This window comes from Kickxella alabastrina, assembly GCF_025024165.1.
Source record: "Kickxella alabastrina strain RSA 675 chromosome Unknown BX661scaffold_11, whole genome shotgun sequence".
Lineage (NCBI taxonomy): Eukaryota > Fungi > Kickxellomycota > Kickxellomycetes > Kickxellales > Kickxellaceae > Kickxella > Kickxella alabastrina.
The window spans coordinates 273,782-287,823 of record NW_026251482.1 but is presented as its reverse complement, the minus strand read 5'-3'; the positions used below and the strand labels follow the sequence as shown (position 1 = coordinate 287,823).

Below are 14,042 nucleotides of genomic sequence, written 5' to 3'. Positions count from 1 at the left end.
GGTGCCACTCGCGCGGACCGCGGCCAGATACCGATGGTGGCTCGCTGGCAGCGCCCACGGATGAAATGTACGCACGGAAGTTTGTTGAGTTCGAGTGCGTCGAGCTCGATGGCGAGTACCGGCGGTCGTTGCTGGCAGCCGTGACGCCTTGCTGACGCTCAGCGGCCTTTCGCGCATCGAGCAGCAGACTGCGGCCCTCCTCGTGCGGCAGACAAAGCGGGCCAAGCTCTGTGTCGCTATCAGAGCGCGCGCTGGGCGTCGCCCTGTTGATGCTAAAGTACTCCATGACGCGGCCATGCACGTTGAAAAATGCCAGGGTAGCGGGGATCATAATCAGAACAGGGATTGCGCGGTTCGACTGCTCACCCAGTACGGGACCAGGTCGATCTGATCCATGAACTTTGAAAACTCAGTCACCTCATCGTCGCCGCTAAGGCTGCCACTGCCAGCCATGTTAAGGAAGTTGTAGCAAAGAGGAAACATGAGGCGGCACAGGTAAGCACCGCAGAACAGCAGGCTGCGCTCGTTGGTGTGGTGGTGGGACTCGAGCGAGTATATGTTGAATATGCGCAGCTTCATCACCGAGCTGTATGCACACAGGCTCATGTACGCAATGATCACGATGCTAATGACCTCAATGGCAAAGTAAGATAGGCCCATGGAGCGCAAGAGATAACTCACCATTGAGAACTGCGACGAGTCCAGATTGAATGTCAGCTCGGACCAGAGGATGATGATGCTCAGAACCGTGGCAACAGCGGTCAGGGCGCGGTACGTAACGGGTCGCAGGGCAATATACCACCACCATGCGGCCGAGCGCTTGGCGATGCCCCACTGACTCCAAGGTCGGAGACTGGAGTCAAGCTGCCGGCGTGGGTTTATGCGCGACTCGATGGCGTCTTGCAAAAAAAAGGCACGACGGGCGGCCCGGCTCCACCGCCAGCGGTCGCGCTCCTCCTTCAGAACGGCTTTTTTGACGCGGTTGTGCAGCGCTGCCAGATACGACTCAGTGACCTCTGCCGGGATGCGCGAGGCCAATGTGTCGTTGTGAGCTACGGGCCTGCTGCTGCCGTAGTTGCTGTTGCTGCTGCTGCTGGCAATGCCCGCGGCATTGGAGTCCGGCTGGGGGCAGTACTTCAAGACCCGGTCAACGCAGTAGCGCAGGTCGTCGTTGCGGCTGACGCGGGATGACACGAGATGCGCTTCGCGCACAATGTCGGCCAGCTCCAGTGCCGAGTCGTACGCCTTGTCCTTGTAGGACATGGCGCGGGTCTCAATTTTGGACAGTTCTAAAGCCAGATCGCCCCGACGCCATAGCTTGCGCGGGATCGAGACCAGGCCGAAGCCCATGAATGTGATGACCAGAAACAGCCCCCAGAAGTTGGCCAGCGCCATGAAAAAGGCCACCAGATCGGCGCCAGCGAAGCGGTGGGTGAGCGTGATATATCCGACTAGCACCAGGCCAACAGTACCGCTGATGGCATAGAACTGGAGGTTGCTCCACGCTGATTCACGCAGGCGGTCCCTGAATGTAAAGGCGCCCGAGTCCACGTATGACATCATTATTGGCAACACGAGCCTACGTTACGTCATGGGTAGCCATAATTTGAAGCACAGGTCAGCAGACGGGTCCAGCGCAGTGGAGAGATCAGACAGTGCCAAGGGCAGATGCAGAAGCAAACAGAAGCAGAAGTCGGTGCATAAATTAGCGCATGCATACACATATTATTTTAATGGCAGTCAAGAAATGCTGATATGCCTGAGGGCAGCTCTGGGCGCTTTGGCCGAGTGTCTGTGCGAGTCTTACCATGTCAATGTGTACATGAACCAGTATAGGACTAGCCAAAGCTGTCGAGTGAATTCGCTGCTGATGTACCCCATGGGTTCGTCGCAGTTCTGCTCACATTTCCGGTAGAGCGTCTATAAAAAGCAAAAAGGTACCGCAGGGCAGAGTGCAAAAAGCGTGCGTTAGTAGCGGCGCCCTTGATTATTCATGCATACGAAAATGACAGTGCGCACTATACCCGCGCAATTAGCGGCGGCCATGCCAGAAAGCACGCAAAGGGCAGGTCGCACATGGCGTGGTCGCGATAATCTGGCCTATTTGTGGGGGAAGGTGGAAGCTGCCATTTTGGTGCTGCCGTGGCTGAATTCTTACCGAGCTGAAATCAAATGGCAGAATGAATACGATTGTGAATGGCAGGTACCAACTGGTAACCGCGGCCAGCTGGACGTACCAGGCACACCGCTTGCGGTCTCCGTATGTGTGTAGTAGGCGAAGAATTGCGAGTAGGCTGACTGACCCGCAGAGCAATAATGGCCACAGCATTTCGGGGTTTGAATTTCGCGCGACCTGGTGAGCTGGGAGCTGGGATGTGAATTGTGAATCGTGCGATGTCAAGTGTGGCCAAGCCAAGACAAAGGCGCTAGTGTGGGTGAGTTGGGGCTAGTTGGCTGAGAGTGTGCAAGACGCCTGCGTATGTGCGTACTACCCAGCAGGGAGTGAATGTGTGTTGTTTGAGCGGGACTGTGGTGGTGTCGCGAGGTCAAAATACAAAATGAGCAAATAAATATAAATATAAATGGATGCAAGAATCAAGAAAATACAAAAATATAAGAGTGCAAACGTCAACAATACATTGTAACAAACCCCTGCCCTGACCTGGGGGTAACCTTCGAGATTGCGTTTACGCGCTTACATTTACATTTCGTTGAAAGGTAGTGCGCTAATACCTTTTTCCAAAGGTGGGAAAAAGGTAGCATAAACGTGAAACATTCATAAGCATATATCTCACAGAAAAGCTAAACCGGCGCACAGCTAAACCAGATAGTTTATTCACAGCAGAATCAAACCGCATCATGTTTTCCTTCTAACAAAGCAGCAGCAGCAGCAGCAGCAGCAAACAGCCAGGTGCAAAGCCAAGGAGGCGCCCTCTGCTGTGGCTACTCATCTCCACAGGCAGCGCACGGATTGCTTTATCCACATATCATGGCCGGCCATAACAGTCGGAGTTGTTAACACAAAGCAGGCCTTCGCCAGAAAATAGATCCATAGCTCACATTTTCTTTGACGAAGTGTGGTCGTTTTTTGTCCAGCGCATCAAACTATAGTTGCTTGCTTATAAGGCGTCTTATTTATACTCGAAATATGTTATATTTGAGCCCTCATTACACAAATTTCAAGGCGAACGTATTCTCCCGTATTCTCCCGTATTTTTTGTCACGCATGCGCAAGCAGCCCTGCTGTTAAAAGCACGTGATCATATGCAATGTCGACGATGTACGTGCGGGTTTGGCCAGTGCCAAAGTGAGCAACGGATGCATAGAGAAAGAACGAGCCGGTTCGGTAACCCAGAGCCAAGCGCGTAGCCAGAACCCAGAGCCCAGACTTCATATTCGCATTGTCGCGTTCAGCTTTAATCCCAGTCCTAGTATTACTGCATTGTTGGTATTCGGCGTTGCTTCTTTTCCTAGTGTTTTAGTCTGGCAGGCCGGGATGGCGCAGTAGTCGCGCGACTGAATGTAAATGTAGGATAATGCCACTCTACACGGTCAGTGGTTGTACACTATTTTCACGCTTCTTTTCCGCCTGGCGCATTCATATTCATATTTTTGTATTTAGCTCGAGTTTAGTATTGAAAAAGCAGCACGATAGAAGGCTAACAGAAGGAATTGGACCCGAACAAAACATTGCATCAAAAATAGTCTGCTCAATATATAGCGCAATCAGATACGGCCGACTTTTCATATCCTGTTTAACATCACCACCGCTTTTGTAAATGCCACAAGCTGCTCTCGCCAGACACACAGACACGTGGCGCACCACAGTTGTTGATTCTTTACCACAGCCGCGTGCCACTCTGCTGATACCCGATGGCGGTGTGCTGGCGACCCGCGTACATTACGAGACACTGAACGACGCCATGTTCCTCCTGCGCGTGACTCTGCTGTCCACAGTGCTCTGCCTTGTGTCGGTCATCATGCTCTCGCTGGCAACGGCCAACGTCGACATCAAGCTGGGGATCATGGCAATCACCTCATACCCAAAGCTGATATTCTCGTCTCTGTGTGGTCGTCAACGTCGGTATTCTCAGCCATTCAGGTGGCCTGGTTCATGGCGTACTGTGCATTCTCCCACATAATCCGCCTGCACTTCAACACCACCGATCCACCCCGAGACTGGGACGACAGGAACGGCGCATGGTCGGTGGTTGAGCTCGACGTCAGAGTCAGCTCCAAGCCAGGAATGCCGCGCTCTATTATGCACCCGCCCAGCGCAGCATCGTTGGCACATCACAGGCACCTGGCGGCCCACGGCACTAGCAGTCATTCGCACGTACCCCTGCACGCTCCTGAAGTTGCCGACCTCGAGGACGGCGTAAGCTCCGTGCTGCCCATCGGACTCTCGTCATGCAGTGAGGCCAGCACGACACTGCCTCTGTCAAAGTCTGCGTCTGATCAATGGAAACTGTGCGTGCAGCCAACACAGCATACCGGTGCTGCGGGCATACAGGCTGACATTACGCTTCTAACCCCCGACCAGGACTATTTAGCCTGGAGAGCTAGGCACAAACGCAAGAATTACTAAATGTAAAAATGAAAATCAATTTAAAGAATATACAAGTCATCATCACCCCCTCGCTGATTACTCAGACAACTTGTCGAGAATGGATTTAAACCTATTGAGGATAAGTGAGGCGTTACCACAGCCATAATATGGAGGAAAATATGTGGGAAAAATGAATCGGCTACTGAGCTATATCCTCAATTCTGAACCGTTTGGGCCTTTGGTCATCTGATGGTGGACAATAGACACAGGCCAAATTCTGCGCATATTTGTCCCAATCATCCTTTGACATTGATCGAGTGAACCAAGCAGGAATCCCCCAATCTCTCGCTGAAACAGTTGATGATGATGTGCATGTTTAGACTTGTCGCAATATCTCTGTTCCAAAAGCCCATCTGATTTCAGGCAATGTTTCTTTAGGTGGGTGGGCTGCAATATCCAAAGGAGGAGCCACTTCAGTTGCAGCTTGTGCCATGCCATCAATAACAGAGGGTAGAAACGCTTGCAACTAGGATTTGGCCACCCAAAAGAGTAGACAGCGTTAATAGACGTCGACTTGCGTGCATGATCAGGCAGAGAGGAGGGGGCGGAGAAACGGAGGGGATAAATGGTGGCTCGGTCTGGTTATTAAATGGTATGAAAACAAATATAATTGAAAACTAAAACAGTGTTTCTCAAAGCTCGTCGTGGCCATTGTTATTGGCGGCGGCGTGCTCGGAATCCTCGTCAATATAATCGCTGTCGTCCTCCAAGATCTCGCTCGCACCCTCGTCATTGTCAGAATTCATGTCTGCAGCGGCGGTGGTAGACTGTGCCTTTGCCTTTCTGATTTCTTTGCTACCACTTTGGCCAGACTAAGTTCAATTGCAACGGCCTTGCTGTCCATATCGGCCGTAGTCAGCACAGGGTCTACGTGGGCTGCCAATGCGTCCTGCTTTGATGTCATCTCGTCAAGCCACGAGGTCGTGCTGTCCAGCGTGTCCTCAAGCTCCCGGAGCACATCTGCTGCGGGCGCAATCTCATCGGCGGTGTACTCCCTGCGGTAAATGGCAACGAGCCCCTCGGCCTGCGCGACAATAGCACGCAGCGAGCTGATGTGGTCGGGACGCTTAGCTGCCTGCGTTCTGCGGTGTACAATTGGCTTCTCGATTTCCTTCAGCGCTTTGACCTTTGAGTCTATCAGCCCAACGCCCGAGCTCTCAGCACTGGATTCAAGCCATTCGGCTGCCTGGCTTACAGCCTCAGAGAGAGCCTCGCGCTCGTCATTGGTGATCACTGTGACAACATCCTCGTCCTCAACAATATCGCGCAAGTGGTAGATCAGGGTCTCGAGCTGGTTGATGGCATCGTGGTGTGCAAAACGCGCCTTGTCATCATCATCCATGCGCTTGAGCAGACTGCGCGACTTTCTCATGGCCTCGTCACCCAACTTCGCCAAGTCCTGGTACTCGACGTTGATATCGAGCTGTACCACTTCGGTAATAATCTCGGGGTGAGGTGTGGGCCGCGAGCGGAGGCTCTTGGACTTGGACTTTTGCTTTGCACCCTCGCCATTGGTCTGGGTTTGGGTTTCAGATTCAGTCTCGCTCTCAGCCTTAGCCTCAGCCTCAGCCTCAGCGGCGGCAGACTCCTTCTCCCAGGCGGCAAGGTCCTCAATGTACTGGGAATATCCGGATTGGTGACGTTGAACGATGCCTCGGCCTTGACAACCTCAAAGAATCCAAGCTCGTTTGTCTGGTGACAACCTTGACCTCGGGCTTGTCGCTGACAATATTTTTGGACTTGAGCTTGGCAGATGCACCGGAGACGCCGCCAACATTGGCCAAAGCCAACTCATGCCACTGCTCACTGGTGCCCGACGTCTTGGCCTCAAACTTAATGGCAAGGTCAGAGCTGCGGAAGTCGCGAATCATACGGCGAGCGCCAACCGCGCCAAACTCGGGTATCAGGTAGACCGTCTCCTGCTTAGGGCTGCCGAGCAGCGATTTTGCCTCTGTCGAGTAAGTCGCGCGAACGGCATGCTCCATGGCATCGCGCAAACGCATATCGCGCACGCGGAAGTGGCTGCTGAGTGTAGCGCCCTTGAACACAGCGCCCATCACGCATGCCTCCTCAGCATTGATGTTGCGCGAAATCTTCTCGGCGCCAAATGCAAGTGCAATCTCCTTGTGCACAAACGGAGCGCGCGTTCCACCGCCAACAAGCAGGATCGAGTCGATGTCGCCGATAGTCATGTTTGCAGCCCTGAGCGCATTGTCAATTGGGGCGCGCACGCGAGAGAGCAAGTGTGCAGTCGCCTTCTCCAGATCAACGCGAGAAACTGCGGTGCGGAAGTCAATTCCGTTGTGCAGCCCTTCGACCGATACCACAGCCTCGGTGTTGACGCTGAGAATAGTCTTTACACGCTTGGCCTCCTTCAGTAGCCGGTTCATGGCCCGGGCGTTGCCGCGCAGCTCGCTAGCCGACTCGGAGCTGCTCGCAGCAAACTTGTCGACAAGCAGGTCGCGCATAATGAAATCGACCTCCTGGCCACCAAGCGTCTTGTCCGAAGCAAACGCGTGCACATTGATGACCGTGGCCTTCTTTGACTTTGGGTGTTGCTGGGCGAGCGCGCAGATATGCTTGCAACCGTGGCGACGGTCTTTCCAGCACCCATGTCGTAGAACAGGTGCGTCTCAGGCTTGCTGAACGTACCGCTCATTGCATAGTTGAGCGCAACAGCGCTGCCATCGTTGACCAGGGCCATCGTGCGGAATCCAGCCAGAGTGGCCGCGTCAAGCATAGCCTGGCGCTGCGTCCGGTCAAAGAATGAGGGGACAGTAAAAACAGCGTCCTTCACAAGAAGCCCCTCGTTCTCCTTGACCAGCTGCTGGGCATAGCGCAGCTGCATGGCCACAATCTCCTGGACTGTCAGCGTCTCATTGGTCGCCGTGCCGTACTCAAACGCAACGGCTCCGGTGGCAGGGTCTTTGATCATCTTATTGGGAAACCGTTGGCGGTACGCAGCCGCAACCTCAGAGTCGTACTGCACGCCGAGCAAGTTGCGCACTGCCATGAACGTGTTGCCGGGCAGGCGAGGGGCAATTGCGACTGCGTTGGACCCAAAGGTGCGCTCCAATCCAATGACTGTGACCACAGACGGGGTCTGCCGGTTGGCGTCGCGGTTGAGGACTAGGTCCAAAGGGCGTCCAGGATTAGCCAGAGCAACTGTAAACCACTCGGTGCCAAAGTCGATTCCAAGGACCGCTGCATCTGCGCACGGCGATATGCATGCCAGCAGTCCAAGGATCACAAGCACCACAGCGCGCCAGGTCGCCGTTTTGCGTTGGCCGCCGCCTCGCCTTTTAGCTTGGCTGGCCATATTGTTTCGAATGAATGTTTTATTTATGTGACGATTAGCTTGCAATTTACTTGCCAGTGTAAACGTGAGAGTAGTAAATAATGAATAAAAATAAAGGGGGCCAAGCTTGGACCTTTTAAAAACCAGTTTATATAGGCCAACAAAGAATGTAGTGCAAAAAAGTAAGAGGCCACACCATACAAAGCGCATGTATGGAATGCAGCAAAAGAAGCATTGAGGGAAACGTGGCAATTTCATTCCTGGAATTTGCTGGACCGCCACCAGTCAAAAGCGGCCAGCTCACACACAAGCAGCGCTATTTTATAATCACTCGCTGATCAGGCTTTATGCGATTAGTTCATACCGATTCCATGGATAGTTGTAAGTTCTTTTGACAAAAAAAGAGTGCGATAAACAAGATTCGCAAAATTAATTTTTTGAATCGAATGCTTCTTTTTGTTCATTTGCGCAACATTTTGTTTATAAACACAACTTACAGCAATGAAGATTGAACGCATTCTGGCACAGCTCGAGACGGGACTTGGCGCAGTGAAGCTGTCGCCCAAGGTCAAATCGGTGACTCTGACCCTGTCGCAGCGGACGCGGGCCCCGGGAGCGCGGCATTTCTGGCGCGAGCATTTGCGGCGAATTCAGTATGCTAACCCTGCTTTGCCCATTGAGGTCAGCTACCCGCGGGAGCCGTGCCTGCCCAAGCTTGAGATCAAGTTTTCTGATGCTGCTGTGGACTCATTCAGCGTCGCCGGTCTGCGCTCCGACGAGATCTGCAGGCAACTCATGGACAAAGCTGCTCGCCAGTAGGATCACGGCGCCAAAACAACAGCAACAACAGCGTCACTTGGGTAAATAGCAGTATGTGTTTTGGGGAGTCAATTGAAGTAGTAGCGCACCATGCCAATGTCAACGGCAACGGCAACAACAGCTGCAACTGCAACCTCAGCGGCTGGGTATTAACAAGAATAGCCGTTATATTGCGCATGTTCAAGTCATATATATACTTTTTTAGCATAGGCTACACCATATGCTCGATACGACCTTTTATTGCTTTACCGCACTTACTCGTATTTTTATAATAAAAGTAGCGCAATGCAGTGTATAAACTATCAATTGAAGCAAGTCGGTCACCCGGCATCCCCAAGTCGACGACATATCGTGCGCCAAAAATGTTGCAGTAATTACAAGCGATCAACTGGAGTTTAACAGATATGCGGCAAAATGCAGTTACAAAATAACCGAAACGATTACTATCTTGCGCCCAAAGAACAATGCGCTCACTACAGCAGTAGCACGCCTGTCTTACATTGCTGCGCAAACAAGTACATTTGCAATGCCGCCTCAGCATATAGTTTATGCAAACAAATATATTGTATAAATAGCTGACCCGAATCGACTGGTAGACTATTGTATTTCAGTATCAAGTCTTACATTTACCACATTATCTCACAATTACTCCAAGTTTCCCCACAGCACACACATTTAATAAACACATTCACCATTGCAACTATGTTCTCATTCGTGTCATCAACAGTTTCTTCGGCTTGTGTCGCAGCCATTATTCTGTCTGCTCCGCTGGCTAGCGCTCAGTGGGGAGCGGGTGGATCAAGCGTATACTACAGCTCTGGATCGCCATGGGCTGGTGCCGGCTATGGTGCCGGCTATGGCGCTGGTGTTGGAGCGGGTGTCGGCGCTGGCTATGGTACTGGCTACAATGCTGGCATTGCACCTGGTTTCGGCGCTGGCATTGCACCTGGTTTCGTGCTAGCATTGCACCTGGTTTCGGTGCTAGCATTGCACCTGGTTTTGGCGCTGGCATTGCACCTGGTTTTGGCCCCGGAAGCGGTGCCTACAGCCCTGGCATCGGTGGCATCGGTCCTGGTGTTGGCAGCATCGGCACTATCGGCGGAATTGGAAATGCCGGCGGGTTTATTTCCACTGGACAGGGCCATGGCATAATCCAAGGTGCCTCGACCAGCGGCGCTGTCATCCAGGGGCCGTCTGGCTCCATCGTCACTCAGCCGCAGTCTGCTGGAAGCATCGTCTTCTAGTTGCATATTTTTCATTACCGCAGTGGCAATGCAGGCTCTTGCCACTTTACGCTGTATTAATTTTAATGCCAGATATTTTCAGCATGTTTGCTGCGTTTCTTTTAATACATAAATCCTCCGAATTAATCACAGGCTGAGCAAGGGCCGGCATTTGTCGGTTTACGCGTTGATCGTTGGCGGGGAGTAGTGTCGTCACTTTCATTTGGTGGGCCAATAAATAACAGGAGTAGCCTGCACTGCTTGCTTGCCCATTGTCAGGTGACAGATCCAAAAATGAGTCTCCTGACCACAGCTGCCAGCAATGATGGTGATGGCAAGCATGTTCAAGGGTGAGGGGGAGGCAGTGACAGCGCCAAACTCGTGGAGCAATTGCACTCCCAAGCTTATTTCTCGCTGTGGCCGCTTTGGGCAAGCAGGCAGCAAACCGATGGCAAAAGCCAAAGTGAAGCCAAAGCCAGCACTACAGCTCGCAACTTTACACAGCCGCAGCAGCAGCATTCCACTCATTTTATCGCTTTGCAACTATGCTGCAGCAGTATAGTGGGCGTTGCTCGGTTAGTCGGTGTGTGTTGTGTGCCGAGCACACTGAAGAATGCGCGCCAAGCAATATTGGTTATGATGCGCTTGATGCTGCCTCGCCAAGGGATTGTCGTTTGTTGTTTTGACCACTTGCCTGCCATCTGTTGGCCGAAAACGCCTGGGCAAAACAACGCTAGTTTGACCATGGCCATGGCCATGGCACTGCCAAAACCACTGTTAAAACCACTGCCTCTACTGCGCCGATTCCAGACGTTTCTACTGCCCAAAGATTGCAATGAAGCCAGCTGCAAAAAGAGGCTGAAAACGAAGTGCGATTGTTGGGGATAGAGCGGAACCGCAGCCAATCATGAAGAATGAGTTGCGAAAATGCACTTTTTCAAATCGAGCTCCCGCACTCTACTCTACATTAAAAAATTGCTGATGCGACCAGAATGCAGCAGCCGTTGTTGGATACGATACAAAATTTTTATAGAAAATTTTCTCGCCAGCCAATCAGCAATCGAATTTCAGCCATTTGGAATGCAAATTGGGGCAGCAAAAATGATCGTTGGGATATTTTTTTTGCAGGCAGCTCAAAAAATAACCGCATGCTCCAGCGCTTGAGGTGGGAACACAACTTTGGGACCATATAAAGGGAGGCATTCAAGCCGCGAGGCACTCCGGTCCCTCCTTTGCATTCGCTCCTTCTGAATATTTCAAACTATAATTGAAAAAAGGTTAGTTTCACGATTTCTCACATCCACACACGCGCGCGCAACATTGTCAGCCAGTACATTATCCAGGCATCCATTACGACGATGGATTCGCATCTCGACGGATGGATGGATTCATACTTTTTGGACGCATCCAACGCAAATTAAGCTTGCATTGTTTTTATGGATGCGGGTTTTTTGAATCCATTGATGTTTTATTGCTGTCGACTGGGTATTTTGCGATTCGAATGGATGTCGGTTTTGCACGCGGAAGACATTTTTATAGTCTGACTGTTATAATTTTTTTACCTATACTGGCACTACAACTAATATTGCTTTTTACTTTCCCCTGATTTATTTTCCACCAATAGCTAATCACAATGGGTAAAGAGAAGAACCACGTTAACGTCGTCGTTATTGGCCACGTCGATTCCGGCAAGTCGACCACCACTGGTCACCTTATCTACAAGTGCGGTGGTATTGACAAGCGTACTATCGAGAAGTTCGAGAAGGAGGCTGCCGAGCTCGGCAAGGGTTCCTTCAAGTACGCGTGGGTTCTGGACAAGCTGAAGGCTGAGCGCGAGCGTGGTATCACCATTGACATTGCTCTCTGGAAGTTCGAGACCCCCAAGTTTGTTGTCACCGTCATTGACGCCCCGGGCCACCGTGATTTATTAAGAACATGATTACCGGTACCTCCCAGGCTGATTGCGCCGTCCTCATTATTGCTGGCGGTGTTGGTGAGTTTGAGGCTGGTATCTCCAAGGATGGCCAGACCCGCGAGCACGCCCTGCTTGCCTACACCCTCGGTGTTAAGCAGCTCATTGTTGCCGTCAACAAGATGGACTCGGTCAAGTACGACCAGGCCCGTTTCGAGGAGATCTCCAAGGAGGTTGCCAACTTCATCAAGAAGGTCGGTTCAACCCCAAGAAGGTTGCCATGGTCCCCATCTCCGGCTGGGAGGGTGACAACATGCTTGAGGCCTCGGCCAACATGCCCTGGTACAAGGGGTGGACCAAGGAGAACGTCAAGGGTGACAGCGTCCTCACTGGTAAGACTCTTGTTGAGGCCATTGATGCTATTGAGCCCCCAGTCCGTCCCTCGGACAAGCCCCTGCGCCTTCCCCTCCAGGATGTGTACAAGATCGGTGGTATTGGTACTGTTCCCGTTGGCCGTGTCGAGACTGGTATCATCAAGGCCGGTATGGTCGTTACCTTTGCCCCTGCTAACGTCACTACTGAGGTCAAGTCCGTTGAGATGCACCACGAAGTCCTCACTGAGGGCGGCAAGCCCGGTGACAACGTTGGCTTAACGTCAAGAACGTCTCCGTCAAGGACATCCGTCGTGGTAACGTCTGCTCGGACTCCAAGAACGACCCCGCCAAGGGTGCCAAGAACTTCACCGCCCAGGTTATCGTCATGAACCACCCTGGTCAGATTGGTGCCGGTTACGCTCCCGTCCTGGATTGCCACACCGCTCACATTGCCTGCAAGTTTGCTGAGCTTGTTGAGAAGATTGATCGCCGTACCGGTAAGGTCACTGAGAAGGAGCCCAAGTTCATCAAGTCGGGTGATGCCGCCATTGTCAAGATGATCCCCTCCAAGCCCATGTGCGTTGAGGCTTTCACCATCTTCCCCCCCTTGGTCGCTTCGCTGTCCGTGATATGCGTCAGACCGTTGCTGTGGTGTCATCAAGGCCGTCGAGAAGGACGACACTGCTAGTGGCAAGACCACCAAGTCTGCCGTTAAGGTTGGCAAGAAGTAAATTTTCTTCTAGCATTTTCTTGGTTATCAATTCAATTTGTGGTTTTCACTTATTTATTTATTTTGTGTCTGCAGGAAAGTATTGCGAGCGTGTGCGCGGCCCAATGGCATCCAGCACGCTATGGTCGATGATGGGCTCCTCTGCTGCATTGCCGTTGCAGCAGCAGTCGCGGATGTACTTAAGCTGCTTGAAATACATGAGCTTTTCAGAATTTTGGTACGCGGCGGTCCTGCCACTTGTGGAGGGCATGACGAACAGATGGGCGATTTGGGAAGCGCGACTGAGCCAGATACAGAGAGTGTTCTGCCGGATCTTAGCTGGGCCGCCGAACCGCCGGCAAACGCAAGCCTCTGCTGTTGAAGGCCCAGCGCAAAATTTGTTTGCGCAGAATACACCTCGTAGATGCCCTTGCCGACAAAGCACACGATCCGCGGCGGATTCGCCGATATCTTGCGGCAGAGCTCGGGCACGGCGTCCCGCATCTCCTTGCGGCTAAGGTCGCTGGTCGACGCCGTTGTGCGCTGGACCAGGTTTACAATGCTCATGTTCCATCTGTCAAACAGCAGATGGCCCTGCTCCGGCTGGATCTGTTCTGGAATCAGCCCCGACTGAAACAGTCCCTTCCAGAAGAAGTTTTGCGGGTTTCCAAAGTGCAGCTGCTTTTGGCCACTAACAATTCCCGGGTTGATGCCGACAAACAGAATGTCCAGGTTTGGCCGGAGAGCCTCCGGGATGGGCGCAAACCCGGTGATTTCTTCGACACTGGGGCGCGAGCGCCTCTTTGGCCTGCTGGAAATGGGGCCGCTTTGAGCATCTTTGCTGGAACTGGGACCAGTGACAAGACTAGGGTCGGCGGCAGCAGCTTCTTCAGGCGATCCCGAGCTGCCCTTGGGGTGACGTGTTCTTCTTGTGGCGACCATATTTTGGATAATGCTAACAAAGTATATTGATGCGTTTAAAATTTTGCTGTCAGTTTAAAGATGCAGACAGGCTTCAAAAATAGCAGTGGAATCAATTATTCTTTTTCTCATGACCTCTGTTCTGCTACTGCTACCTGCTATCTACTGGGCAATTAG

At 52.2% G+C, this 14,042-nt stretch overlaps 8 protein-coding genes across 8 annotated transcripts; 4 read left to right on the top strand and 4 right to left on the bottom strand.

Annotated features, from left to right (window-relative positions):
- Positions 1-153: 153 nt before the first annotated feature.
- Positions 154-2,726, bottom strand: BX661DRAFT_17776 (LMBR1-like membrane protein). Its single transcript, XM_051534718.1, has 4 exons — positions 2,700-2,726; positions 2,159-2,527; positions 1,808-1,920; positions 154-1,579 (listed from the first exon to the last, which is right to left on the bottom strand). The coding sequence occupies exons 2-4, from the start codon at positions 2,327-2,329 to the stop codon at positions 334-336; spliced, it is 1,530 nt and encodes a 509-aa protein (XP_051391668.1). The 5' UTR covers positions 2,330-2,527; positions 2,700-2,726; the 3' UTR covers positions 154-333.
- A 946-nt stretch (positions 2,727-3,672) lies between these two features.
- BX661DRAFT_182525 (uncharacterized protein) lies at positions 3,673-4,700 on the top strand. The gene is made up of 2 exons (XM_051535989.1): positions 3,673-4,068; positions 4,095-4,700. Exons 1-2 carry the CDS (start codon positions 3,780-3,782, stop codon positions 4,586-4,588), a joined length of 783 nt encoding a protein of 260 aa, XP_051391667.1. The 5' UTR covers positions 3,673-3,779; the 3' UTR covers positions 4,589-4,700.
- Positions 4,673-5,199, bottom strand: BX661DRAFT_17499 (uncharacterized protein). The gene has a single exon (XM_051533964.1). The coding sequence runs from the start codon at positions 5,045-5,047 to the stop codon at positions 4,757-4,759; it is 291 nt and encodes a 96-aa protein (XP_051391666.1). The 5' UTR covers positions 5,048-5,199; the 3' UTR covers positions 4,673-4,756.
- A 3,079-nt stretch (positions 5,200-8,278) lies between these two features.
- BX661DRAFT_205400 (uncharacterized protein) lies at positions 8,279-9,048 on the top strand (the record flags this gene model as incomplete). The annotated part of the gene is made up of 2 exons (XM_051538593.1): positions 8,279-8,288; positions 8,407-9,048. The coding sequence occupies 2 exons, from the start codon at positions 8,279-8,281 to the stop codon at positions 8,724-8,726; spliced, it is 330 nt and encodes a 109-aa protein (XP_051391665.1). The 3' UTR covers positions 8,727-9,048.
- Positions 9,049-9,428: 380 nt separating this feature from the next.
- Positions 9,429-9,878, top strand: BX661DRAFT_171029 (uncharacterized protein; the record flags this gene model as incomplete). The annotated part of the gene is made up of 1 exon (XM_051533670.1): positions 9,429-9,878. One exon carries the CDS (start codon positions 9,429-9,431, stop codon positions 9,876-9,878), a length of 450 nt encoding a protein of 149 aa, XP_051391664.1.
- A 290-nt stretch (positions 9,879-10,168) lies between these two features.
- BX661DRAFT_171028 (uncharacterized protein) lies at positions 10,169-10,477 on the bottom strand (the record flags this gene model as incomplete). The annotated part of the gene is made up of 1 exon (XM_051533669.1): positions 10,169-10,477. One exon carries the CDS (start codon positions 10,475-10,477, stop codon positions 10,169-10,171), a length of 309 nt encoding a protein of 102 aa, XP_051391663.1.
- Positions 10,478-11,193: 716 nt separating this feature from the next.
- Positions 11,194-12,966, top strand: BX661DRAFT_210039 (translation elongation factor EF-1 alpha; the record flags this gene model as incomplete). The annotated part of the gene is given in 5 exon segments (XM_051538711.1): positions 11,194-11,846; positions 11,882-12,115; positions 12,133-12,504; positions 12,522-12,845; positions 12,898-12,966. 5 exon segments carry the CDS (start codon positions 11,583-11,585, stop codon positions 12,964-12,966), a joined length of 1,263 nt encoding a protein of 420 aa, XP_051391662.1. The 5' UTR covers positions 11,194-11,582.
- Positions 12,967-13,023: 57 nt separating this feature from the next.
- On the bottom strand, positions 13,024-13,886 carry BX661DRAFT_198381 (uracil-DNA glycosylase-like protein; the record flags this gene model as incomplete). Its single annotated transcript, XM_051538223.1, has 2 exons — positions 13,024-13,195; positions 13,219-13,886. 2 exons carry the CDS (start codon positions 13,884-13,886, stop codon positions 13,024-13,026), a joined length of 840 nt encoding a protein of 279 aa, XP_051391661.1.
- Positions 13,887-14,042: the final 156 nt, after the last annotated feature.